The 27,587-nt window shown below is 44.4% G+C and overlaps 1 protein-coding gene across 2 annotated transcripts; it reads left to right on the top strand.

The window, feature by feature from the left end:
* Positions 1–463: 463 nt before the first annotated feature.
* On the top strand, positions 464–27,445 carry LOC135530726 (zinc finger protein 32-like). 2 transcript variants are annotated; one of them, XM_064958940.1, is made up of 2 exons: positions 464–1,114; positions 26,724–27,445. In XM_064958940.1, exons 1-2 carry the CDS (start codon positions 643–645, stop codon positions 26,726–26,728), a joined length of 477 nt encoding a protein of 158 aa, XP_064815012.1. In that variant the 5' UTR covers positions 464–642; the 3' UTR covers positions 26,729–27,445. The 2 variants fall into 2 exon arrangements, with proteins under 2 accessions (XP_064815012.1, XP_064815009.1); XM_064958937.1 differs by lacking the exon at positions 26,724–27,445 and adding an exon at positions 4,179–5,431.
* Positions 27,446–27,587: the final 142 nt, after the last annotated feature.

The following is a 27,587-nucleotide window of genomic DNA, read 5'->3' as shown; positions in this document are numbered from 1 at the left end:
CGCAGATCGCCTACCATTAGCATATGCATACATTTTCGTACTGGTCCCGCGCGGGTATCAAACCAACAACCCTGGCGTTGTGTGCTCCATGCTTTACCAACTGAGCTACACGAAACTATTATCACCTCATGTATCCTCATGTATTCGTAACGTACATATTCACATGTAGCTACAGGTCTGCATTAAACTACTCTAACAGTATATATTCATAATGTACATATTCACATGTAGCTACAGGTCTGCATAGACGAAAGTATTGGCTGTAAAGAAGTCAGACAAAACATATTTGCTCATCTTTAAATGAATAAACAATGTAGTGAATATTTTTCTAAACTGCGTTACCCATTCCAGTCAGATGACGGCGATGCACGACCTTCAGATGTTGACGTCATATCTAGTGGACCAACACGACACCGGAAGCTGTTTCACCAACACGGATACTGATTCATTCAACCACCTCTTTAGCCTTGTAGCCAACATACAACCGAAAACATTAAAGCTCTTTAGACCATTTTTGTGAATATTGATCTCGGTGTTTTTAACACAATCCTCTTTATTATCTACTATTTAACTTAAAGTAATTTGCTTGTTAAATGTACAAATGTGTTGATTATACTGAGTCTAGCACTAAGCTTATCGTTAATGCTAGCTAGCCCGACCATGAACTCACTGAACGACTACCCTCCTGTTAAAGAAGAGGCGGTCTGCTGGGCGGAGAAAGAAGCTCTGGGACTGAACATTGTCCTGAAAGAAGAGAAGGATGTTACAGTAAAAAGAGAGGAAGAAGCTTTCAGAATGAAAGAGGAGGAAGAGGAGGCTATCAGTGTCACATTGAAAGAAGAGGACGATGTTACAGTGGAAGAAGAGAAAGAGCATTTTAGAGTGAAAGAGGCAGAGGGGATAGAGGCTGTCACAGTGGAAGAAGAGGAGGGGATAGAGGCTGTCACAGTGGAAGAAGAGGAGGGGATAGAGGCTGTCACAGTGGAAGAAGGGGGAGTAGAACATTTCAGAATGAAAAGGGAGGAAGAGGAGGCTGTCACCTTGAAAGAAGAAGAGGAGCGTGTTTTGGGAGATGAAGGAGAGGAAGAGGAGAATGAAGATCTGATTAACACCAGTGAGTACTGTCTTAAAAACATGTCCAGAAACTCTGTAGTTGTTGAACTAAGGTGTGGTTTTAAAGCCAAAGGGACATTGCACCTCACCAGAACCCCAAATATAAGCTTGTAAACAATGACAATGTAAACAAACACTGTATTTGACTCAAAACGGTTTTAAAACCATCATTTTGATCTCATGGTGGGTCCTTGCATCCACAGCTCTGTCTATGAATTAGAGATGTTCCGTTTGTTCAAACCCTCAGCTACTCTCCACTATCTGTTTATTAGGACAGTGGAGATATGTAACGTTTAAGTACCAAAAAGGAGTATGGTATTTATGTCTCTACCTTTCTCACTCATTATTATTCATGATTCTTTGATGATTATCCCTAATCATGTTAGCATCCACATTAATATACAAGTGTTCAGAAACATTTTCTATTCCTTGTGTGACTTCTATGATACGATACATTACTTACTGTTCATTTCTATTGGGTACAACATCATCTGAAACACAACCAAAACAAAACTTATCAATGTGATCGCCTCCCTGCACTCAGTCTTCCAATAGGATCCCTGATATAATGTAAACGTTATACATCACCCTCTCTCCCCTTATCAATGTGATCGCCTCCCTGCACTCAGTCTACCAATAGGATATAATGTACACATTATACATCACCATCTCACCATTCATTTCTATTGGGTACAACATCATCTGAAACACAACCAAAACAAACTGCAAATGTATCCAACAAGTTTGTAGAGTCACAAGCTTGATGTAGTCATTGTGTTCTAGGAATATGGGATCAAATTCTTTAATACACATATAAGTGAATTTGTCCAAATACTTATGAGGCATTCAAATGTAGGGACTAGATATTTTATTTCTAAATGGTAAAACTGATATGTATGAATATACCCTCAACTAAAAGGTGACATTCTGTTCCTTTGTCTCATATGAAACATTTGATCTCCAATCTAAAATAGTGGAGTATAGAGCCACATTAAACTGTTATCTTCCCTGTCTAGATAAATACGTAGGGGATCACAGAGCCACATTAAACTGTTATCTTCCCTGTCTAGATAAATACGTAGGGGAGTATAGAGCCACATTAAACTGTTATCTTCCCTGTCTAGATAAATACGTAGGGGATCACAGAGCCACATTAAACTGTTATCTTCCCTGTCTAGATAAATACGTAGGGTATAAATAGTTTAAGCAATAAAGCCCGTATACCACAGGTATGACAACCTGATCAATAATACCACAGGAATGACAACCTGATCAATAATACCACAGGTATGACAACCTGATCTACATGAATCCATCTTCCACTTCATTAAAGCCACAGGGATGGATAAGCCACAGGGATCCACAGGGATGGATAACTCTGGAAAGAGGAGGGCAGATTACTGGTAGGAGTTACTCTACCCAATCACAGGGATGGATAACTCTGGAAAGAGGAGGGCAGATTACTGGTAGGAGTTACTCTACCCAATCACAGGGATGGATAACTCTGGAAAGAGGAGGGCAGATTACTGGTAGGAGTTACTCTACCCAATCACAGGGATGGATAACTCTGGAAAGAGGAGGGCAGATTACTGGTAGGAGTTACTCTACCCAATCACAGGGATGGATAACTCTGGAAAGAGATTACTGGTAGGAGTTACCCTACCATAGGGATAAAATGCAAATTAATTACTTAAAAATCATACAATGTGATTTTCTGGATTTTTGTTTTAGATTCCGTCTCTCACAGTTGAAGTGTACCTATGATAAAAAATTACAGACCTCTACATGCTTTGTAAGTAGGAAAACCTGCAAAATCGGCAGTGTATCAAATACTTGTTTTCCCCACTGTATATATCATTATTTATCATTATATATCATTAAACTAAACCTAACTAGTCTAAACCTGATAGTATAACAATAGTAGTAATTAATGTATTATATACAACACTTTTCATTACAAAACAATCTCAGACTGTAAAAACTGCCCAAACTAACAAAACATATGTAGAGATCTGGCAAGTCTTGGTGATGGTCTTCCACAGCTTCAGATGATGTGTGTTGTTCAGTCAGGCAGTTCAGAAAGGCTGGGCAGTAGTTTAAAAGGAGGCTGCAACGATGGCACAGAGGGGAGCAGCGATGTCATAGGGGGCGGCGATGTCACAGAGGGGGCAGCGATGTCACAGAGGGAGCAGCGATGTCACAGGAGGGAGCAGCGATGTCACAGGAGGGAGCAGCGATGTCACAGGAGGGAGCAGCGATGTCACAGGATAGAGCAGCGATGTCACCGGAGGGAGCAGCGATGTCTCAGGCGGGAGCAACGATGTCACAGAGGGAGAGGCGATGTCACAGAGGGGGCAGCCATGTCACAGAGGGGGCAGCGATGTCACAGGAGGGGGCAGCGATGTCACAGAGGGGGCAGCGATGTCACAGAGGGGTCAGCGATGTCACAGGAGGGGTCAGCGATGTCACAGGAGGGAGCAGCGATGTCACAGGAGGGGTCAGCGATGTCACAGGAGGGAGCAACGATGTCACAGATGGAGCAACGATGTCACAGATGGAGCAGCGATGTCACAGGAGGGAGCAGCGATGTCACAGGAGGGAGCAGCGATGTCACAGGAGGGAGCAGCGATGTCACAGGAGGGAGCAGCGATGTCACAGGATAGAGCAGCGATGTCACCGGAGGGAGCAGCGATGTCTCAGGCGGGAGCAACGATGTCACAGAGGGAGCGGCGATGTCACAGAGGGGGCAGCGATGTCACAGAGGGGGCAGCGATGTCACAGGAGGGGGCAGCGATGTCACAGAGGGGGCAGCGATGTCACAGAGGGGTCAGCGATGTCACAGGAGGGGTCAGCGATGTCACAGGAGGGAGCAGCGATGTCACAGGAGGGAGCAACGATGTCACAGGAGGGAGCAGCGATGTCACAGAGGGAGCAGCATCAGTCAGTTTCTCAGACCGGAGCTCTTCACCAGGCTCCTACTCGACATGGAGCCAGTTTTATCATGTAGAAATTTCATTCAGGTCTCTATTAAGTATTTAACTAAATAATCTGTTTGTCTTTGGCAGGAGAGAGACTAGACTCTCACTCTGACAGCAGAAAGAGTCCTTCGGGGGGACCAGACCCAGTGAAACCCAAACCAGCGAGACAACACCACTGCTCCCATTGTGAAAAGATATTTTCCCTATCATGGGCCCTAAAAAGGCATGAGAGGACACACACAGGAGAAAGGCCTTTCCAATGTTCCCAGTGTGGAAAGAGTTTTACTTTGTTAGGAAACCTGAGGGAGCATAAGAGAATACACTCTGGAGAGAAACCTTACCACTGTTCCCAGTGTGGAAAGAGTTTTGCCTGGTTAGGGAGCCTGAAGCAGCATGAGAGGATACACACAGGGGAAAAGCCTTTCCAATGTTCCCAGTGTGGAAAGCGTTTTACCCGCTTAAGGAGCCTGGAGGAGCATGAGAGGATACACACAGGGGAAAAGCCCTACCAATGTTCCCAGTGTGGAAAGCGGTTTACCCAGTTCGGGACCCTAAAAGAGCACGAGACAACACACGCACAAGAAAAGCTCTACCAATGCTCCCTGTGTGGAAAGAGTTTTATCAATTTAAGACATCTGAATAAGCATGAAAGAATACATACACAGGAGGAGAAGTCATACGACTGCTCTCATTGTGGAAAGACATTTTCCCAGTTAGAGGACCTGAAAACACATGAGAGAATCGAGAGACTGTGTTCTGACTTGTGTTTTTGACCTGAAAATTATGTTTTTTTTATGCCAAATTAAATCATATTGTTTATATGAAATCATTAACAAAATAGACCTACTTTTTTCAAGTTTTCATCTGGAGTTGATAAATACTATAAATGATAAATACTATACATGATAAATACTATACGAACTTTCATCCATTGCATACGAGTATAAACCCCTCTAATATTGTTCATTATATTTTTGGGATATTGCTAAATGTTAATTATTATATAGATGAATGGAGTTTTGGATTTCTTGATTCTAACCTTAAACCTCTTGGATTGGATGTGATCTGGCTTTTCGCTAAATGAATTTGATTTGAATACATGATTTAGATATTGCACCATGTAAATGATTGAATACATGATTTAGATATTGCACCATGTAAATGATTGAATGAATTAATAGAATGAGCATTTCTTGATTTTGAACTTTGAAACCTCTTGAATTCAGTCGTTTTGTATCATTGAGTTGATATGTGATATGTGATGGCGTTTTTATAAAAACATTGATTGTTGTTGATGTGAAAAACATGAATGTTCCCATCAATGTTATTCCACTATGTAGAAGCAGTATAGAGTTGTTTATTTATATATAGTATAGAGAGAGTGAAAGAAATGAAAAATAAAAAGTAGAATAAGGCACCATGGTAGCTAATACATTATAATAAGGCACCATGGTAGCTAATACATTATAATAAGGCACCATGGTAGCTAATACAGTAGAGTAGAATAAGGCTCCATGGTAGCTAATACATTATAATACGGCACCATGGTAGCTAATACATTATAATAGAATAAGGCTCCATGGTAGCTAATACAGTAGAGTAGAATAAGGCTCCATGGTAGCTAATATATTAAAATAGAATAAGGCTCCATGGTAGCTAATACATTATAATAGAATAAGGCTCCATGGTAGCTAATACAGTAGAATGTAATAAGGCTCCATGGTAGCTAATACATTATAATAAGGCACCATGGTAGCTAATACATTATAATAAGGCACCATGGTAGCTAATACAGTAGAGTAGAATAAGGCTCCATGGTAGCTAATATATTAAAATAGAATAAGGCTCCATGGTAGCTAATACATTATAATAGAATAAGGCTCCATGGTAGCAAATACATTAGAATAGAATAAGACTCCATGGTAGCTAATACATTATAATATAATAAGGCTCCATGGTTGCTAATACATTATAATAAGGCTCCATGGTAGCTAATACATTAGAATAGAATAAGACTCCATGGTAGCTAATACATTATAATAGAATAAGGCTCCATGGTTGCTAATACATTATAATAAGGCTCCATGGTAGCTAATACAATAGAATAGAATAAGGCTCCATGGTAGCTAATACAATAGAATAGAATAAGGCTCCATGGTAACTAATACATTACAATAGAATAAGGCTCCATGGTAGCTAATACATTATAATAAGGCTCAATGGTAGCTAATACATTATAATATAATAAGGCTCCATGGTAACTAATACATTATAATAAGGCACCATGATAACTAATACATTATAATAGAATAAGGCTCCATGGTAACTAATACATTATAATATAATAAGGCTCCATGGTATCTAATACATTATAATATAATAAGGCTCCATGGTAGCTAATACATTATAATAGAACAAGGCTCCATGTAGCTAATACATTATAATAAGGCTCCATTGTAGCTAATACATTATAATAAGGCTCCATGGTAGCTAATACATTATAATAGAATAAGGCTCCATGGTATCTAATACATTATAATATAATAAGGCTCCATGGTTTATTGCGTTTATTGTTTGTTGTATTCTTTGTGGGGTTCTTTAGTTATAGGGATTGTAGTTGATTAGTGGTGTGTGTTGCATAGGTTTGGCTGCCTGAGGCGGTTCTCAATCAGAGTCAGGTGATTCTCGTTGTCTCTGATTGGGAACCGTATTTAGGTAGCCTGGGTTTCGCTTTGTATTTCGTGGGTGATTGTTCCTGTCTCTGTGTTAGTTTTCACCAGTCAGGCTGTAATAGGTTTCACGTTCCGTTTTGTTGTTTATTTATTTATTAGTTATTTCATGTATAGTTTTCGTTGTTTTGTTTCACTATTAAACATGAGTAACAAACACGCTGCATTTCGGTCCGACTCTCCTTCGCCAAAAGAAGAACGCCATTACAGAATCACCCACCACACACGGACCGAGCAGCGTGTCAACAGGCAGGTGCAGCCCAAAGAGGAGCCGCGTATTAAGGATTTCTGGACATGGGAGGAAATCCTTGAATCCCAAAGGTGCAGCAGGCAAAGAGGAAACAGGAGCTGGAAGGAAAGGGACCCTGGGCTCAGCCTGGTGAATATCGCCGCCCTAAGGAGGAATTAGAAGCGGCTGAAGCGGAGAGGCGCTGGTATGAGGAGGCAGCACGGGGACGTGGATGGAAACAGGAGCAGCCCACAATGGAGTACAGTATGGATATTACGACGTGGGAAGAAATAGATAGGTGGGCGGCCGACCCAGAGAGAGTGCCGGTGCCCGCCTGGGATTCGCTGGAGCAGTGCGAAGAGGGCTATAGGAGAATGGAGTCGAAAAGAAAGACACGGCGGTGCAGAGCAAAACCCGAAAAGCAGCCCCAAAAATTTCTTGGGTGGGGGCTATCAGGGAGAGTGGCTGAGTCAGGAGACAGACCTGAGCCAACTCTCCCTGTTTATTGTGAAGAGCCAAGGAGGAGACCAGAACCAGTGTTGGAGGTGAGCGAAGCAGAGACTGTGAAGGAGTTAATGGGGAAATTGGAGGAGAGAGTAATGAGGGAGTTGCTAGTTTGGTGCTTTAGGTACAATATTCGTCCGACGGAGCATGTCTGGGATTTAATGGCACCTCCATACTAGTCCTGAGGTGCGTGTTAGTCGGCTGGTGAAAAGTGTGCCAGCCTCACGCACTAAGCCTCCTGTGTACCTACCTAGCCTTGCACGTCCTGTGCCAGTCCTGCTCTCAGGCTCTCCAGTACACCTTCACGGTCCAGTCCATCCTGTGCCACCTCCACACCCCAGCCCTCCGGTAGCAGCTCCCCGCACTAGGCTTCCTGTGCGTGTCCTCGACCCAATACCACCAGTGCCAGCACCACGCATCAGGCCTTCAGTGCGCCTCGCCTGTTCAGCGCAGCCAGCGCTTTCTCCTCCTGCCTGTATGGAGCAGCTAGAGCTGCCAGTTTGCATAGAGCAGCCAGTGCTGCCAGTCTGCATGGGGCAGCCAGAGCTGCCAGTCTGCAAGGGGCAGCCAGAGCTGTCAGTCTGCTTAGAGCAGCCAGAGATGTCAGTCTGCATGGAACAGCCAGAGCTGCCAGTCTGCAAGGAGCTGCCAGTCTGCATGGAACAGCCAGAGCTGCCAGTCTGCATAGAGCAGCTAGAGCTGCCAGTCTGCATAGGGCAGCCAGAGCTGTCAGTCTGCTTGGAGCAACCAGAGCTGCCAGCCTGCATGGAGCAGCTAGAGTTGCCAATCTGCATGGAGTTGCCAGTCTGCAAGGAGCTGCCAGTCTGCATGGAGCAGCTAGAGCTGCCAGTCTGCAAGGAGCTGCCAGTCTGCAAGGAGCTGCCAGTCTGCAAGGAGCTGCCAGTCTGCAAGGAGCTGCCAGTCCGCAAGAAGCCGCCAGAGCCGTCAGTCAGCATGAAGCAGCCAGAGCTGTCAGTCAGCCAGACTCTTCCAGATCTGCCAGTCAGCCAGACTCTTCCAGATCTGCCAGTCAGCCAGACGCTTCCAGATCTGCCAGTCAGCCAGACTCTTCCAGATCTGCCAGTCAGCCAGACTCTTCCAGATCTGCCAGTCAGCCAGACTCTTCCAGATCTTCCAGTCAGCCAGACTCTTCCAGTCAGCCAGACTCTTCCAGATCTGCCAGTCAGCCAGACTCTTCCAGTCAGCCAGACTCTTCCAGATCTGCCAGTCAGCCAGACTTATCCAGATCTGCCAGTCAGCCAGACTCTTCCAGATCTGCCAGTCAGCCAGACTCTTCCAGATCTGCCAGTCAACCAGACTCTTCCAGATCTGCCAGTCAACCAGACTCTTCCAGATCTGCCAGTCAACCAGACTCTTCCAGATCTGCCAGTCTGTCAGATTCTTCCAGATCTGCCAGTCAACCAGACTCTTCCAGATCTGCCAGTCAGCCAGACTCTTCCAGATCTGCCAGTCAACCAGACTTATCCAGATCTGCCAGTCAGCCAGACTCTTCCAGATCTGCCAGTCAACCAGACTCTTCCAGATCTGCCAGTCAACCAGACTCTTCCAGATCTGCCAGTCTGCCAGATTCTTCCAGATCTGCCAGTCAACCAGACTCTTCCAGATCTGCCAGTCAGCCAGACTCTTCCAGATCTGCCAGTCAACCAGACTCTTCCATATCTGCCAGTCAGCCAGACTCTTCCAGATCTCCTATTCAGCCAGACTCTTCTAGATCTGCCAGTCAACCAGACTCTTCCAGATCTGCCAGTCAGCCAGAATCTTCCAGATCTGCCAGTCAACCAGACTCTTCCAGATCTGCCAGTCAACCAGACTCTTCCAGATCCGCCAGTCAGCCAGGATCTGCCAGATCTGCTAGTCAGCCAGGATCCGCCAGTCGGCCAGGATCTGCCAGTCGGCCAGGATCCGCCAGTCGGCCAGGATCCGCCAGTCGGCCAGGATCCGCCAGTCTGCCAGGATCTGCCGGATTCAACTGCCTGGCTGGGCTTCATCTTAGTACTGGGCTTCTTCTCAGTACTGGGCTGCCTCTCAGTGCTGGGCTGCCTCTCAGTGCTGGGCTGCCCCTCAGTCCCGGGCTGCCCCTCAGTCCCGGGCTGCCCCTCAGTCCCGAGCTGCCCCTCAGTCCCGAGCTGCCCCTCAGTCCCGAGCTGCCCCTTAGTCCCGAGCTGCTCCTCAGTCCCAAGCTGCCTCAGTCCCGAGCTGCCCCTCAGTCACGAGCTGCTCCTCTGTTATGTAGGGTTCTGGGTGAGGACTATTCGGCCATGGTCGGCGGCGAGGGTGGATCATCCCAGGACGCGAAGGGGAGGAACTATGACATTTATGAAGTGGGGTCCACGTCCGGAGCCGGAACCGCCACCATGGACAGACGCCCACCCGGACCCTCCCTATGGTTTTGAGGTGCGTTCGGGAGTCTGCACCTTAGGGGGGGGGGGGTTCTGTCACGCCTTGGTCTTAGTATTTTGTGTTTTAGTTTATTAGTTAGTCAGGCCAGGGTGTGACATGGGTTTATTGTTTGTTGTATTCTTTGTGGGGTTCTTTAGTTATAAGGATTGTAGTTGATTAGGGGTGTGTGTTGCATAGGTTTGGCTGCCTGAGGCGGTTCTCAATCAGAGTCAGGTGATTCTCGTTGTCTCTGATTGGGAACCGTATTTAGGTAGCCTGGGTTTCGCTTTGTATTTCGTGGGTGATTGTTCCTGTCTCTGTGTTAGTTTTCACCAGTCAGGCTGTAATAGGTTTCACGTTCCGTTTTGTTTTGTTGTTTATTTATCTATTAGTTATTTCATGTATAGTTTTCGTTGTTTTGTTTCACTATTAAACATGAGTAACAAACACGTGCATTTCGGTCCGACTCTCCTTCGACAAAAGAAGAACGCCGTTACACTCCATGGTAGCTAATACATTATAATAGAATTAGGCTCCATGGTAGCTAATACATTATAATAAAGCTCCATTGTAGCTAATATATTACAATAGAATAAGGCTCCATGGTAGCTAATACATTATAATAGAATAAGGTTCCATGGTAGCTAATACATTATAATAGAATAAGGCTCCATGGTAGGTAATACATTATAGTAGAATAAGGCTCCATGGTAGCTAATACATAATAATAAGGCACCATGGTAACTAATATATTACAATAGAATAAGGCTCCATGGTAGCTAATACATTATAATAGAATAAGGCTCCATGGTAGCTTTCGTAAAAGCTGACCACGACTCCATTTTGCTGATACCTGCCTACAGACAAAAACTAAAAAAAGAAGCTCCCACGCTGAGGTCTGTCCAACGCTGGTCCGACCAAGCTGACTCCACACTCCAAGACTGCTTCCATCACGTGGACTGGGACATGTTTCGTATTGCGTCAGATAACAACATTGACGAATACGCTGATTCCGTGTGTGAGTTCATTAGAACGTGCGTTGAAGATGTCGTTCCCATAGCAACGATTAAAACATTCCCTAACCAGAAACCGTGGATTGATGGCAGCATTCGCGTGAAACTGAAAGCGCGAACCACTGCTTTCAATCAGGGCAAGGTGTCTGGTAACATGACTGAATACAAACAGTGCAGCTATTCCCTCCGTAAGGCTATCAAACAAGCTAAGCGTCAGTACAGAGACAAAGTAGAATCTCAATTCAACGGCTCAGACACAAGAGGCATGTGGCAGGGTCTACAGTCAATCACGAACTACAGGAAGAAATCCAGCCCAGTCACGGACCATGATGTCTTGCTCCCAGGCAGACTAAATAACTTTTTTGCCCGCTTTGAGGACAATACAGTGCCACTGACACGGCCTGCAACGGAAACATGCGGTCTCTCCTTCACTGCAGCCGAGGTGAGTAAAACATTTAAACGTGTTAACCCTCGCAAGGCTGCAGGCCCAGACGGCATCCCCAGCCGCGCCCTCAGAGCATGCGCAGACCAGCTGGCTGGTGTGTTTACGGACATATTCAATCAATCCCTATACCAGTCTACTGTTCCCACATGCTTCAAGAGGGCCACCATTGTTCCTGTTCCCAAGAAAGCTAAGGTAACTGAGCTAAACGACTACCGCCCCGTAGCACTCACTTCCGTCATCATGAAGTGCTTTGAGAGACTAGTCAAGGACCATATCACCTCCACCCTACCTGACACCCTAGACCCACTCCAATTTGCTTACCGCCCAAATAGGTCCACAGACGATGCAATCTCAACCACACTGCACACTGCCCTAACCCATCTGGACAATAGGAATACCTATGTGAGAATGCTGTTCATCGACTACAGCTCGGCATTCAACACCATAGTACCCTCCAAGCTCGTCATCAAGCTCGAGACCCTGGGTCTCGACCCCGCCCTGTGCAACTGGGTACTGGACTTCCTGACGGGCCGCCCCCAGGTGGTGAGGGTAGACAACAACATCTCCTCCCCACTGATCCTCAACACTGGGGCCCCACAAGGGTGCATTCTGAGCCCTCTCCTGTACTCCCTGTTCACCCACGACTGCGTGGCCACGCACGCCTCCAACTCAATCATCAAGTTTGCGGATGACACAACAGTGGTAGGCTTGATTACCAACAACGACGAGACGGCCTACAGGGAGGAGGTGAGGGCCCTCGGAGTGTGGTGTCAGGAAAATAACCTCACACTCAACGTCAACAAAACTAAGGAGATGATTGTGGACTTCAGGAAACAGCAGAGGGAACACCCCCTATCCACATCGATGGAACAGTAGTGGAGAGAGTAGCAAGTTTTAAGTTCCTCGGCATACACATCACAGACAAACTGAATTGGTCCACTCACACAGACAGCATCGTGAAGAAGGCGCAGCAGCGCCTCTTCAACCTCAGGAGGCTGAAGAAATTCGGCTTGTCACCAAAAGCACTCACAAACTTCTACAGATGCACAATCGAGAGCATCCTGGCGGGCTGTATCACCGCCTGGTACGGCAACTGCTCCACCCTCAACCGTAAGGCTCTCCAGAGGGTAGTGAGGTCTGCACAACGCATCACCGGGGCAAACTACCTGCCCTCCAGGACACCTACACCACCCGATGTTACAGGAAGGCCATAAAGATCATCAAGGACATCAACCACCCGAGCCACTGCCTGTTCACCCCGCTATCATCCAGAAGGCGAGGTCAGTACAGGTGCATCAAGCTGGGACCGAGAGACTGAAAAACAGCTTCTATCTCAAGGCCATCAGACTGTTAAACAGCCACCACTAACATTGAGTGGCTGCTGCCAACACACTGACACTGACTCAACTCCAGCCACTTTAATAATGGGAATTGATGGGAAATGATGTAAATATATCACTAGCCACTTTAGACAATGCTACCTTATATAATGTTACTTACCCTACATTATTCATCTCATATGCATACGTATATACTGTACTCTATATCATCGACTGCATCCTTATGTAATACATGTATCACTAGCCACTTTAACTATGCCACTTTGTTTACATACTCATCTCATATGTATATACTGTACTCGATACCATCTACTGTATCTTGCCTATGCTGCTCTGTACCATCACTCATTCATATATCCTTATGTACATATTCTTTATCCCCTTACTGTGTATAAGACAGTAGTTTAGGAATTGTTAGTTAGATCACTTGTTGGTTATTACTGCATTGTCGGAACTAGAAGCACAAGCATTTCGCTACACTCGCATTAACATCTGCTAACCATGTGTATGTGACAAATAAAATTTGATTTGATTTTAGCTGATACATTATGATAGAATAAGGCTCCATGATTGCTAATACATTAGAATAGAATAAGGCTCCATGGTAGCTAATACAGTAGAATAGAATAAGGCTCCATGGTAGCTAATACAGTATAATATAAGGCTCCATGGTAGCTAATACATTAGAATAGAATAAGGCTCCATGGTAGCTAATACAGTAGAATAGAATAAGGCTCCATGGTAGCTAATACAGTATAATATAAGGCACCATGGTTGCTAATACATTATAATAGAATAAGGCTCCATGGTAGCTAATACAGTAGAATAGAATAAGGCTCCATGGTAGCTAATACATTATAATAGAATAAGGCTCCATGGTAGCTAATACATTAGAATAAGGCTCCATTGTAGCTAAAACATTATAATAGAATAAGGCTCCATGGTAGCTAATACAGTAGAATAGAATAAGGCTCCATGGTAGCTAATACAGTATAATATAAGGCTCCATGGTAGCTAATACATTAGAATAGAATAAGGCTCCATGGTAGCTAATACAGTAGAATAGAATAAGGCTCCATGGTAGCTAATACAGTATAATATAAGGCACCATGGTTGCTAATACATTATAATAGAATAAGGCTCCATGGTAGCTAATACAGTAGAATAGAATAAGGCTCCATGGTAGCTAATACATTATAATAGAATAAGGCTCCATGGTAGCTAATACATTAGAATAAGGCTCCATTGTAGCTAAAACATTATAATAGAATAAGGCTCCATGGTAGCTAATACAGTAGAATATAATAAGGCTCCATGGTAGCTAATACATTATAATAAGGCTCCATTGTAGCTAATACATTATAATAGAATAAGGCTCCATGGTAGCTAATACAGTAGAATAGAATAAGGCTCCATGGTAGCTAATACATTAGAATAGAATAAGGCTCCATGGTAGCTAATACATTATAATAAGGCTCCATTGTAGCTAATACATTATAATAGAATAAGGCTCCATGGTAGCTGTAGTGGCTTCCTTTCGCCTTTACCATAGCCACTGCCCAAGCCTGAAGCGGGGTTGTTTGGTACGCATACAGTCCACACTCAAGGTTTCCCAAACGGCCAAACATTCGATGACATCCAGGGATATGGTGCAACAAAAATGTTTATTCTTCTTATGTCTAACAAATAAATTATTCTCCAATCAACTTAAAGCAGAGAATACTTGATATGGAAAATACATATTATGACCTGTCTGTATGTATGTTTGTATGTATGGATGTATGGTCAAAAAACTATACCGCTCCCGCATCTAGCAAGGACTCCCCCTCCCGAAGGCCCAACTTCCTGCCTTTATCCTAACACACTTACCACAATACAATGAATAGGCAAGAGGGGGGGGACAAAAACTGAGTTACACAAACAACAAATGAATATATCTCAAATCAGGTAAATATAAATCATAATGGTACGTACCTAATATTTCATCATTTACATTAATATTTAATATATTTACACAAATATACATGGAGCTCCATATGTTCAGTCTTTTACGCAAATATGTCCAAATCGGCTCTAACATACCGGCCCCTAATTGTTGACTGCCTGAATGCACAACAATTACTTAATATTCAGACATAGAGCCAATACACAAAACATTCTATACCAGAGCACTATTACAGTTCATAGCTATATACAAATATACAAGGTGCCATGTAGAAAAAGAGTTCATAGATCTCAGTCTGAGTTGAAGTGTAAAGGTGTTCAACTTCCAAAAATGTCAAGAGTTTGACGTCCAAAAATGTATGACATCAAAGAATGTAAGAGTACGACATCAACGAATCAGAGGTGCACGTGATTCTAAGATGGAGCACTGTGTGTGTGTGTGTGTGTTTCACTCAGTCGCCTCAAGGAGCAGACAGAGTTTATTGATAGGTCTCTGTAAGATATTGGTCTTAGTCTTAACCATGACGCTCCGGACAAGACCTTTGGCCCCTGGCAAGGCCTCCACCACACGCCCCATTAGCCAGGAGTTCCTTGGGGCGGTGTCATCGACGATGACCACGAGGTCACCAGGACTGAAGTTTCTCTTAGTTTTGTTCCACTTGTTCCGCTCCTGCATAAGTGGAAGATACTCCCTGATCCATCTCTTCCAGAAGAGGTCAGTGATATATTGTACTTGCTTCCATCTCCTTCGTGTGTATAGGTCGCTTCTCTGGAATAGTCCTGGTGGCAGGACTGGCTTAGCTTTCAGATGAAGCAGATGGTTCGGAGTCAGGGGTTCTAGATCATTAGGGTCATTTGTTACAGTAGTGATTGGTCTGTCGTTCATAATCGCCTCAACTTCACACAAGGCGGTCTGCAAAGCCTCATCATCCAGTACTTGCTCTTTAAGGACTGAATAGAGGATCTTTTTCACCAGTCGGATCAACCTCTCCCATACCCCCCCATGGTGGGCTCCAGAGGGAGGGTTGAATGACCATGTCACTCCTTCCTTCAGTAATTCATTTTGAATCTTGCTGTGATCCAGCTCTTTCATAGCTTCCCCTAGCTCTCTGTGTGTTCCAACAAAGTTGGTGCCATTGTCTGTTCTGATACTTGTTACTGGGCCCCTTCGACAGATAAACCTGCGCAGGGCATTGATGCAGGAATCAGTATCCAGATAACTAGCAACTTCTAGATGGACAGCTCGACTCACAAGGCAAGTAAAGATCACACCATACCTTGCCTTTCTCTCTGAGGAGCTGTTCTTGTGGTACCTTCTCGGCGTAACCTTTTGTTATCATCTCTTCCATGAAGCCTTTGTACTCTGCAGCGTAACCTTTGTCCTTCTTGAACTTCCTGATAATATTTAGAGCCCGCTGCTTTGCCATGTCATGATTGTTTGGCAGGACTACATCTTTTTTGCGAAAGGGCAACGGTAAGTAGTAGTGATGGTCTTTGAGGGTTATGGAGCTTGATACGATCTCCATAAACCTACGATCCTCAGCTGACATCTCACTTTTCTCTTCATACCCTCTCTCAGGGAAGTCATGGTTGTACTGATTTACAAGAAGAACCCCCAGGTCGGCCATTGAGATACGATTGGCCATCACCGTAGGATGTCCAGATTCTTCTGCCATGGTACAATTGTTAAGAGGACCGTTCATCACCCATCCAAAGAGGGTTTACACTGCATACGGTCCGTTGCCTTGACTATTTATGATTTTCCAGGGTTCCATTGCCTTTGGAGCATTTACGCCAATCAGGAGTTCGACGTCGGCGTCAATTTCCTTCAACTGAACCTCTTTCAGGTATGGCCACCTTTTGAGATCTTTCTGAGTGGGAATATTTTCTCTTGTCACTGGGATCTTATTTTGGGTGTAGACCTTTGGTAATGCAAGAAATGTGTCACCTTCCACATTGCCAATCTCTAATCCAGATATCTCAAAGCTCTTGGTAGGACTCTCCTGCCCCATTGTGCGTAGCAGAATTTCAGTCTCACTGCCTTTAGCTTGCAACTGCCTCATGAGTCTCTCCGTACAAAATGTTGCTGAGCTACCAGAATCGAGAAATGCATAGGTTAACGTAGACCTGCTTCCATTTGCCATCTTTACTTGAACTGGCACAATCGCAAGTGCACAATCTGTACCGGCCCCGGTATCTTCACCAGCTTCCAGTGAAACAAGAGCACTGCTGACAGTCTCCTCCCGCTTTACTGCTACACCCCTCGTATCGGCCTTCAGAGATCTAAATCTCTCTCTTCCTTCAATGTGCAGGATCGTGGGGTGCTTTCTTTGACATTTCTGACAGGTCATCCTTCTTTTACATTCTTTGCTTAAGTGTCCTCTCATCAAACAGCCAAAACAAAGGCCTTTTGATCTCAGAAACTCAACCTTGGCTTCGTGTGGCTGTGCCTTCACCTGTTGGCAGTCGACCAGGAAATGCTCACCAGCGCAAAATACACATGAGATACTGGGAGAATCAGAAGGGTAGGTGCCTGGTTTCTTGACTTTGAATGTCTGTTCTTTTAGAGGTTTTTCAGGGTCACAATCTGCCACTACAGCTACTGCAGTGGCAAAGCTGCTTCCCCTACTCTTGGACTTGAACTGCTGCTTAAAGTCAGCTTCTGTTTTGGTTTTAAAAAACCTTTTGTTGATAAGGGGATCTTGGATATCTCCGTACAAAGGATCCTGCAGTATTTTGGCCTGTTTTTCCATGAATGTCACAAGGTCACTGAACTGGGCCCTCAGGTGGCTTCTCTCTAAAATATCACATGCCGTAGACCTCCATTTTTCCCTTAGTTTGTAGGGAAGTTTTGACATGATCAACTTTATGTTGGAGGGAAGATTAAGCTCTTCCATGTTCTGTAAGTCTTGCATAGCGTTACAGCATCCTCTAAGATAGAGTGCATAGCCACCCAGTCCCTTTCCATCATCCGGTTTGATGTTTGTCCAGTTCCAAGCTTTTTCCATGTAAGCAGTGGTGACTTTGATTTCATTGCCAAAGTGTTCCTTTAACAACCTCTTAGCCTCTGCATAGCCTCTTCTGGCTTCCATATGCAGACAACTACGGACCAGATCCTTGGGCTGACCAGAGGTGTACTGTTCCAGGTAATAGAGCCTATCCTGGTGACTGCTTGTCTTATCTTCTATACCATGCTCAAATGCACGCATAAATGGCCTAAAGTTTAGAGGATCACCGTCAAACATAGGTATCTCCCTAACAGGGAGTGTGGCCTGTTTGTGCTGTAGTACAAGGAGGTCAGCAACTTCATTCTGCCTTTGCATGACAGTAGAGAGGTTATCATGGCTGATACCCGCAGTGTTGATTCCGTGTTGATTGCTAGACCTTGATGTTGGCTGCTGAAGGGTGTGGTTTATGACTGTTTTCTGAATAGGTTTTGATGGCTTTGTGGTCGGTTGTAAAACTCTTTGTAGCGGGGTCTTTGGAACTGCACCTAATGCAGCAAACTCAACAGGTGATGGTTCAGGTTCCTTATAGACCTCGGGTTCCTGGTTCTCAAAGTAAGAGTTCATTCCATCTTCTTGGCTTAGAAAATGGGCTGCCACAACATGGGATTGAGAAGTTGAGTCACTCTCCAGGACCTTCAGTTTGGCATTATATGCTGCTATGTCCGTTTCCAGTGCCATTTTTTCCATCCTAACATTCAGTTGAGCTTTCTGTTGTTCCAGTTGAGCTTTCTCCAGTTCCAATGCATGCTTGTCCTGTAATGATGCTTGGCGAGCCTCCTCTGTGACCAGCTCTAGCACAGAATCATGAGCATTCTTAAAGTCATTGAGAACAGCATGAAATGCTTCAAGACTCTCATCCACAGTTTCAATGTTTCCTCCATCAACAAGAAGGGCTTTTATTTCATTCATTTTACGTGTACACACTCCAAGTTTGCCTCTCCGGGCTGCATAGAGTGAATTTAGATGCTCCTCTGCCCTCTCCAGTGGAGTCTTATTTGGGATTTCATCCTCCATCATTCACTTTTAGTTCACTCAATTTACAATGACACAGTTGTTGGTTTTTGATTGTTAAACGTAATGCCCCTTTAGACCTCCTTTAATGCTTTAAAACAGTCCTCCATTTCAGCATATTGACCCATTTTGAATTGGACATGTGCAAGTTCGGCATTTTATATGCGTTTTAAACATTTCATCCCATTATCAGTTGTCCCTTTAATGAAGTTTAAACACACAGTTGGCTTTAGATCCTTAGATTGCATTCGTTGCATTGCATTTACACGTGAGGCCAAATATTAGACATAAGATTAACCTACATTGTGCGTAGGATCTCAGTGTTACCCAAACTTAAACTTCTTAATTGTTTTCACAACGCTGTGTTTTGAATTCCATTCCCAAGTTTATCAAACATTCCAATTAAAAGCACGTTTGCGCTTCCATAATATGCATGATCAAACGATCGCATTGAACAGGGCAGCTCATTCATTCGCAGTGGTTACTCACGGCTGGCGAATTCTAGGAGTTCAAATCCTTCCAAGCGAGCTGTCCTTACGATCCGAATGCAATTACAAATACAACAATATCCAGCGTGTGTCCGAACCGGAGATTTCCTTCCGATAGTAATCCTTCACGGAGTTTTTTGACTTGATTGTAGTGGCTTCCTTTTGCCTTTACCATAGCCACTGCCCAAGCCTGAAGCGGGGTTGTTTGGTACGCATACAGTCCACACTCAAGGTTTCCCAAACGGCCAAACATTCGATGACATCCAGGGATATGGTGCAACAAAAATGTTTATTCTTCTTATGTCTAACAAATAAATTATTCTCCAATCAACTTAAAGCAGAGAATACTTGATATGGAAAATACATATTATGACCTGTCTGTATGTATGTTTGTATGTATGGATGTATGGTCAAAAAACTATAACGCTCCCGCATCTAGCAAGGACTCCCCCTCCCGAAGGCCCAACTTCCTGCCTTTATCCTAACACACTTACCACAATACAATGAATAGGCAAGAGAGGGGGGGACAAAAACTGAGTTACACAAACAACAAATGAATATATCTCAAATCAGGTAAATATAAATCATAATGGTACGTACCTAATATTTCATCATTTACATTAATATTTAATATATTTACACAAATATACATGGAGCTCCATATGTTCAGTCTTTTACGCAAATATGTCCAAATCGGCTCTAACAGTAGCTAATACATTAGAATAAGGCTCCATTGTAGCTAAAACATTATAATAGAATAAGGCTCCATGGTAGCTAATACAGTAGAATATAATAAGGCTCCATGGTAGCTATTACAGTAGAATATAATAAGGCTCCATGGTAGCTAATACAGTATAATATAAGGCACCATGGTTGCTAATACATTATAATAGAATGAGGCTCCATGGTAGCTAATCCATTATAATATTATAAGGTACCATGTTAGCTAATACAATATAATATAAGGCACCATGGTAGCTAATACATTATAATAAGGCTCTATGGTAGCTAATACATTATAATAGAATAAGGCACCATGGTAGCTAATACATTATAATAGAATAAGGCTCCATGGTAGCTAATACATTACAATAGAATAAGGCACCATGGTAGCTAATACAGTATAATATAAGGCACCATGGTAGCTAATACATTATAATAAGGCTCCATGGTAGCTAATACATTATAATAAGGCTCCATGGGAGTTAATACTACCTGCTCCACAGGTAGTATCACATTTTCATTTCACTTCATTACAGTACAACGGTTTGATTTGCTTGATCGTAGCTAGCTAGCTACATAGCCGTCTTTGTATCTAAGACAATTGTGTAGTCTAGAGCGATTTTCTAGGTTAGCTAGCCAGCTATTGTCGTTCTTTTAACGTAACGTAACGTAATCAACACTGCTAGCTAGCCAGCTAGCCCCCGAATAGCAGCACTGTAGAAACTATTACACTCGACGGAACAACTTGATTAGTGTAGTGTCAACAACGCAGCCACTGCCAGCTAGCCTACTCCAGCAGTACTGTATCATTTCAATCATTTTAGTCAATAAGATTCTTGCTACGTAAGCTTAACTTTCTGAACATTCGAGACGTGTAGTCCACTTGTCATTCCAATCTCCTTTGCATTAGCGTAGCCTCTTCTGTAGCCTGTCAACTATGTGTCTATCTATCCCTGTTCTCTCCTCTCTGCACAGACCATACACACGCTCCACACCGCGTGGCCGCGGCCACCCTAATCTGGTGGTCCCAGCGCGCACGACCCACGTGGAGTTCCAGGTCTCCGGTAGCCTCTGGAACTGCCGATCTGCAGCCAACAAGGCAGAGTTCATCTCAGCCTATGCCTCCCTCCAGTCCCTCGACTTCTTGGCACTGACGGAAACATGGATCACCACAGATAACACTGCTACTCCCACTGCTCTCTCTTCGTCCGCCCACGTGTTCTCGCACACCCCGAGAGCTTCTGGTCAGCGGGGTGGTGGCACCGGGATCCTCATCTCTCCCAAGTGGTCATTCTCTCTTTCTCCCCTTACCCATCTGTCTATCGCCTCCTTTGAATTCCATGCTGTCACAGTTACCAGCCCTTTCAAGCTTAACATCCTTATCATTTATCGCCCTCCAGGTTCCCTCGGAGAGTTCATCAATGAGCTTGATGCCCTGATAAGCTCCTTTCCTGAGGACGGCTCACCTCTCACAGTCCTGGGCGACTTTAACCTCCCCACGTCTACCTTTGACTCATTCCTCTCTGCCTCCTTCTTTCCACTCCACTCCTCTCCTCTTTTGACCTCACCCTCTCACCTTCCCCCCCTACTCACAAGGCAGGCAATACGCTCGACCTCATCTTTACTAGATGCTGTTCTTCCACTAACCTCATTGCAACTCCCCTCCAAGTCTCCGACCACTACCTTGTTTCCTTTTCCCTCGCTCTCATCCAACACTTCCCACACTGCCCCTACTCGGATGGTATCGCGCCGTCCCAACCTTCGCTCTCTCTCCCCCGCTACTCTCTCCTCTTCCATCCTATCATCTCTTCCCTCTGCTCAAACCTTCTCCAACCTATCTCCTGATTCTGCCTCCTCAACCCTCCTCTCTTCCCTTTCTGCATCCTTTGACTCTCTATGTCCCCTATCCTCCAGGCCGGCTCGGTCCTCCCCTCCCGCTCCGTGGCTCGACGACTCATTGCGAGCTCACAGAACAGTGCTCCGGGCAGCCGAGCGGAAATGGAGGAAAACTCGCCTCCCTGCGGACCTGGCATCCTTTCACTCCCTCCTCTCTACATTTTCCTCCTCTGTCTCTGCTGCTAAAGCCACTTTCTACCACTCTAAATTCCAAGCATCTGCCTCTAACCCTAGGAAGCTCTTTGCCACCTTCTCCTCCCTCCTGAATCCTCCTCCCCCTCCCCCCTCCTCCCTCTCTGCAGATGACTTCGTCAACCATTTTGAAAAGAAGGTCGACGACATCCGATCCTCGTTTGCTAAGTCAAACGACATCACTGGTTCTGCTCACACTGCCCTACCCTGTGCTCTGACCTCTTTCTCCCCTCTCTCTCCAGATGAAATCTCGCTTCTTGTGACGGCCGGCCGCCCATCAACCTGCCCGCTTGACCCTATCCCCTCCTCTCTTCTCCAGACCATTTCCGGAGACCTTCTCCCTTACCTCACCTCGCTCATCAACTCATCCCTGACTGCTGGCTACGTCCCTTCCGTCTTCAAGAGAGCGAGAGTTGCACCCCTTCTGAAAAAACCTACACTCGATCCCTCCGATGTCAACAACTACAGACCAGTATCCCTTCTTTCTTTTCTCTCCAAAACTCTTGAACGTGCCGTCCTTGGCCAGCTCTCCCGCTATCTCTCTCAGAATGACCTTCTTGATCCAAATCAGTCAGGTTTCAAGACTAGTCATTCAACTGAGACTGCTCTTCTCTGTATCACGGAGGCGCTCCGCACTGCTAAAGCTAACTCTCTCTCCTCTGCTCTCATCCTTCTAGACCTATCGGCTGCCTTCGATACTGTGAACCATCAGATCCTCCTCTCCACCCTCTCCGAGTTGGGCATCTCCGGCGCGGCCCACGCTTGGATTGCGTCCTACCTGACAGGTCGCTCCTACCAGGTGGCGTGGCGAGAATCTGTCTCCTCGCCACGCGCTCTCACCACTGGTGTCCCCCAGGGCTCTGTTCTAGGCCCTCTCCTATTCTCGCTATACACCAAGTCACTTGGCTCTGTCATAACCTCACATGGTCTCTCCTATCATTGCTATGCAGACGACACACAACTAATCTTCTCCTTTCCCCCGTCTGATGACCAGGTGGCGAATCGCATCTCTGCATGTCTGGCAGACATATCAGTGTGGATGACGGATCACCACCTCAAGCTGAACCTCGGCAAGACGGAGCTGCTCTTCCTCCCGGGGAAGGACTGCCCGTTCCATGATCTCGCCATCACGGTTGACAACTCCATTGTGTCCTCCTCCCAGAGCGCTAAGAACCTTGGCGTGATCCTGGACAACACCCTGTCGTTCTCAACTAACATCATGGCGGTGGCCCGTTCCTGTAGGTTCATGCTCTACAACATCCGCAGAGTACGACCCTGCCTCACTCAGGAAGCGGCGCAGGTCCTAATCCAGGCACTTGTCATCTCCCGTCTGGATTACTGCAACTCGCTGTTGGCTGGGCTCCCTGCCTGTGCCATTAAACCCCTACAACTCATCCAGAACGCCGCAGCCTGTCTGGTGTTCAACCTTCCCAAGTTCTCTCACGTCACCCCGCTCCTCCGCTCTCTCCACTGGCTTCCAGTTGAAGCTCGCATCCGCTACAAGACCATGGTGCTTGCCTACGGAGCTGTGAGGGGAACGGCACCGCAGTACCTCCAGGCTCTGATCAGGCCCTACACCCAAACAAGGGCACTGCGTTCATCCACCTCTGGCCTGCTCGCCTCCCTACCACTGAGGAAGTACAGTTCCCGCTCAGCCCAGTCAAAACTGTTCGCTGCTCTGGCCCCCCAATGGTGGAACAAACTCCCTCACGATGCCAGGACAGCGGAGTCAATCACCACCTTCCGGAGACACCTGAAACCCCACCTCTTCAAGGAATACCTAGGATAGGATAAGTAATCCTTCTCACCCCCCTTAAATGATTTAGTTGCACTATTGTAAAGTGGCTGTTCCACTGGATGTCAGAAGGTGAATTCACCAATTTGTAAGTCGCTCTGGATAAGAGCGTCTGCTAAATGACTTAAATGTAAATGATGTAATGCAGTGTTCCATTATTAAAGTGACCAGTGTTCCATTATTAGTGACCAGTGGTCCATTATTAAAGTGACCATTGTTCCATTATTAGCGACCAGTGTTCCATTATTAGTGAACAGTGTTCCATTATTAAAGTGAACAGTGGTCCATTATTAAAGTGACCAGTGTTCCATTATTAAAGGGACCAGTGTTCCATTATTAAAGGGACCAGTGTTCCATTATTAAAGGGACCAGTGTTCCATTATTAAAGTGACCAGTGTTCCATTATTAGTGACCAGTGGTCCATTATTTAAGAGATCAGTGATTCCATGTCTATGTACATAGGGCAGCAGCCTTGAACGAGCAGTGCTGAGTACCGGGCCGCAGCCAGCTAGTGACAGTGACTAAGTTCTGGGCAGGGTACTGGGTGGTAGCCAGCTAGTGACAGTGACTAAGTTCAGGGCAGGGTACTGGGTGGAGGCTGGCCAGTGATGGCTATTTAACAGTCTGATGGCCTTGAGATAGTAGCTGTTTGGTGCAGTTGCTGTACCAGGCGGTGATGCAGCCTGACAGCATGCAATCATGGATTCATTGTAGGACCAGAGGAACTTGTGCATTTCAGATAACTTAACAACCCAATGTTAATATCCCAGGACAAATGAGCTAGCAACAGCAAGCGAACTAGCTCAATTGCCATGAATGCTTTTCGACCTGTCCCAAAATGAATGTACTTGGTTCAGAGTTATATTTGATATTTCAACCTACGTGTCCTGATCGCGTCTGGTGCGGATGGACAAAATCAACATGCATAAATGTATTAGACCTAATGGATAAATAGACTAGTCAGTATAGGATACATGTATTAGACCTAATGGGTAAATAGACTAGTCAGTATAGGATACATGTAATAGACATGTCAGTAAAGGATACATTTATGGTGCCTTATTCTATTATAATGTATTAGCTATCATTGAGCCTTATTCTATTATAATGTATTAGCTACCATGGAGCATTATTCTAATGTAATAGCTACCATGGAGCCTTATTCTATTCTATTGTATTAGCTACCATGGAGCCTTATTCTATTATGATGTATTAGCTACCATGGATCCTTATTCTACTCTACTGTATTAGCTACCATGGAGCCTTATTATATTATAATGTATTAGCTACCATGGAGCCTTGTTCTATTATAATGTATTAGCTACCATGGAGCCTTGTTCTATTATAATGGATTAGCTACCATGGATCCTTATTCTACTCTACTGTATTAGCTACCATGGAACCTTATTATTTTATAATGTATTAGCTACCATGGAGCCCTATTCTACTGTATTAGCTACCATGGAGCCTTATTATATTATAATGTATTAGCTACCATGGAGCCTTATTCTATTATAATGTATTAGCTACCATGGAGCCTTATTCTATTATAATGTATTAGCTACCATGGAGCCTTATTATATTATAATGTATAAGTTACCATGGAGCCCTATTCTACTGTATTAGCTACCATGGAGCCTTATTATATTATAATGTATTAGCTACCATGGAGCCTTATTCTATTATAATGTATTAGCTACCATGGAGCCTTATTATTTTATAATGTATTAGCTACCATGGAGCCCTATTCTACTGTATTAGCTACCATGGAGCCTTATTATATTATAATGTATTAGCTACAATGTAGCCTTATTCTATTATAATGTATTAGCTACCATGGAGCCTTATTCTATTATAATGTATTAGCTACCATGGAGCCTTATTATATTATAATGTATTAGCTACCAAGGATCCTTATTATATTATAATGTATAAGTTACCAAGGATCCTTATTATAATGCATTAGCTACCATGGTGCCTTATTATATTCTAATGTATGAGCTACCATGGAGCATTATTCTATTATAATGTATTAGCTACCATGATGCCTTATTCGATTCTACTGTATTAGCTACCATGGAGCCTTAATATAATGTATTAGCTACCATGGAGCCTTATTATAATGTATTAGCTACCATGGTGCCTTATTCTATTCTACTGTATTAGCTACCATGGAGCCTTATTTTATTACAATGTGTTAGCTACCATGGAGCCTTATTATATTCTACTGTATTAGCTACCATGAAGCCTTATTCTATTATAATGTATTAGCTACCATGGTGCCTTATTCTATTCTACTGTATTACCTACCATGGAGCCTTATTCTATTATAATGTATTCGCTACCATGGAGCCTTATTCTATTATAATGTATTAGCTACCATGGTGCATTATTATAATGTATTAGCTACCATGGAGCCTTATTCTATTATAATGTATTATCTACCATGGAGCCTTATTCTATTATAATGTATTAGCTACCATGGAGCCTTATTCTATTATAATGTATTAGCTACCATGGTGCCTTATTCTATTCTACTGTATTAGCTACCATGGAGCCTTATTCTATTATAATATATTAGCTATCATGGAGCCTTATTATAATGTATTAGCTACCATGGAGCCTCATTCTATTCTAATGTATTAGCTACCATGGAGCCTTGTTCTATTATAATGTATTAGCTACCATGGAGCCTTATTCTATTATAATGTATTAGCTACCATGGAGCCTTATTCTATTCTAATGTATTAGCTACCGTGGAGCCTTATTCTATTATAATGTAATAGCTACCATGGAGCCTTATTCTATTATAATGTATTAGCTACCATGGTGCCTTATTATAATGTATTAGCTACTGTAGTAAAACGCCAAATGGATCTACCTCTTGGTCCTCTTCCCCTGCCTCTCCCACCAAGGGTAGAGACAGAGATGACCTCGCCTACCGAAATACCGGATTGGGCAAAGCCACCAGAAGACGACTCAAGCCAACCAACTACTGAACCTGACTGGTGTCAGGAAGAATCACCCTCTGCCTCAAGTGACACCTCTGAATGGGAACAGCTGTTAGACTCATTGCTGATGGAGTAAGAGCACATGAACAGAGGCCCATATGCGCACTGTAAGAAAAGTATTTCCTGTTGTAAGATATGTCATCACCCTCTCTGCTCTGAGGGACTGGGAGGGGCAGCGGATCGGGTGCAGAGAATCAAAAGGTATATAAAGAGACATTTGCCATTACTTTGGCGCTGACTTCTTGAATTCTGAATTCATTTAAACAACCATTTGACTTCGGGTAAATTGACACCTGACTCAAATTACTTAAAGATTCTAACTTGTTGGATCTGAGAAGTGACTTTCCAATATACCGTTTAACTATTGAACAGCTGTTTTGTCGCATATTGACCAGGTGCGTGTGTCTCAGAACCTCGGCCTCGTTGCGTGCCACGGACGCTGCGTAAGTTCAACGGGACTGAGAGTCACTCTAGTCCTTTAGTTGATCTCTTGTTTATACCTATGGTTATCTGAAATGACCCTGTAAGCATATTGACCAGGTGCGTGTGTCTCAGAACCTCGGCCTCGTTGCGTGCCACGGACGCTGCGGTAGTTTAACGGGACTGAGAGTCAGTCTAGTCCTTTAGTTGATCTTTTGTTTATACCTATGGTTATCTGAATTGACCCTGTAAGCATATTGACCAGATGCGTGTGTCTCAGAACCTCGGCCTCGTTGCGTGTTACAGACTCTTTGATATTCCATTGGGGCAAGGGATCACCAACGGGTC

This window comes from Oncorhynchus masou, chromosome 5 (genome assembly GCF_036934945.1).
Source record: "Oncorhynchus masou masou isolate Uvic2021 chromosome 5, UVic_Omas_1.1, whole genome shotgun sequence".
NCBI classification, from domain to species: Eukaryota; Metazoa; Chordata; class Actinopteri; order Salmoniformes; family Salmonidae; genus Oncorhynchus; species Oncorhynchus masou.
Note: the sequence above shows the minus strand (reverse complement) of the source record. Positions and strands in the feature narration are given on the sequence as shown.

What these genes read in the sequence shown, in the direction of transcription:
- LOC135530726 (XM_064958937.1), top strand. Translation starts at nt 643, where the DNA reads ATGCTAGCTAGCCCGACCATGAACTCACTGAACGACTACCCTCCTGTT. An exon ending in TGAAGATCTGATTAACACCA is followed by an intron (nt 1,115 to 4,178) that starts GTGAGTACTGTC and finishes TGTCTTTGGCAG; the next exon opens with GAGAGAGACTAGACTCTCAC.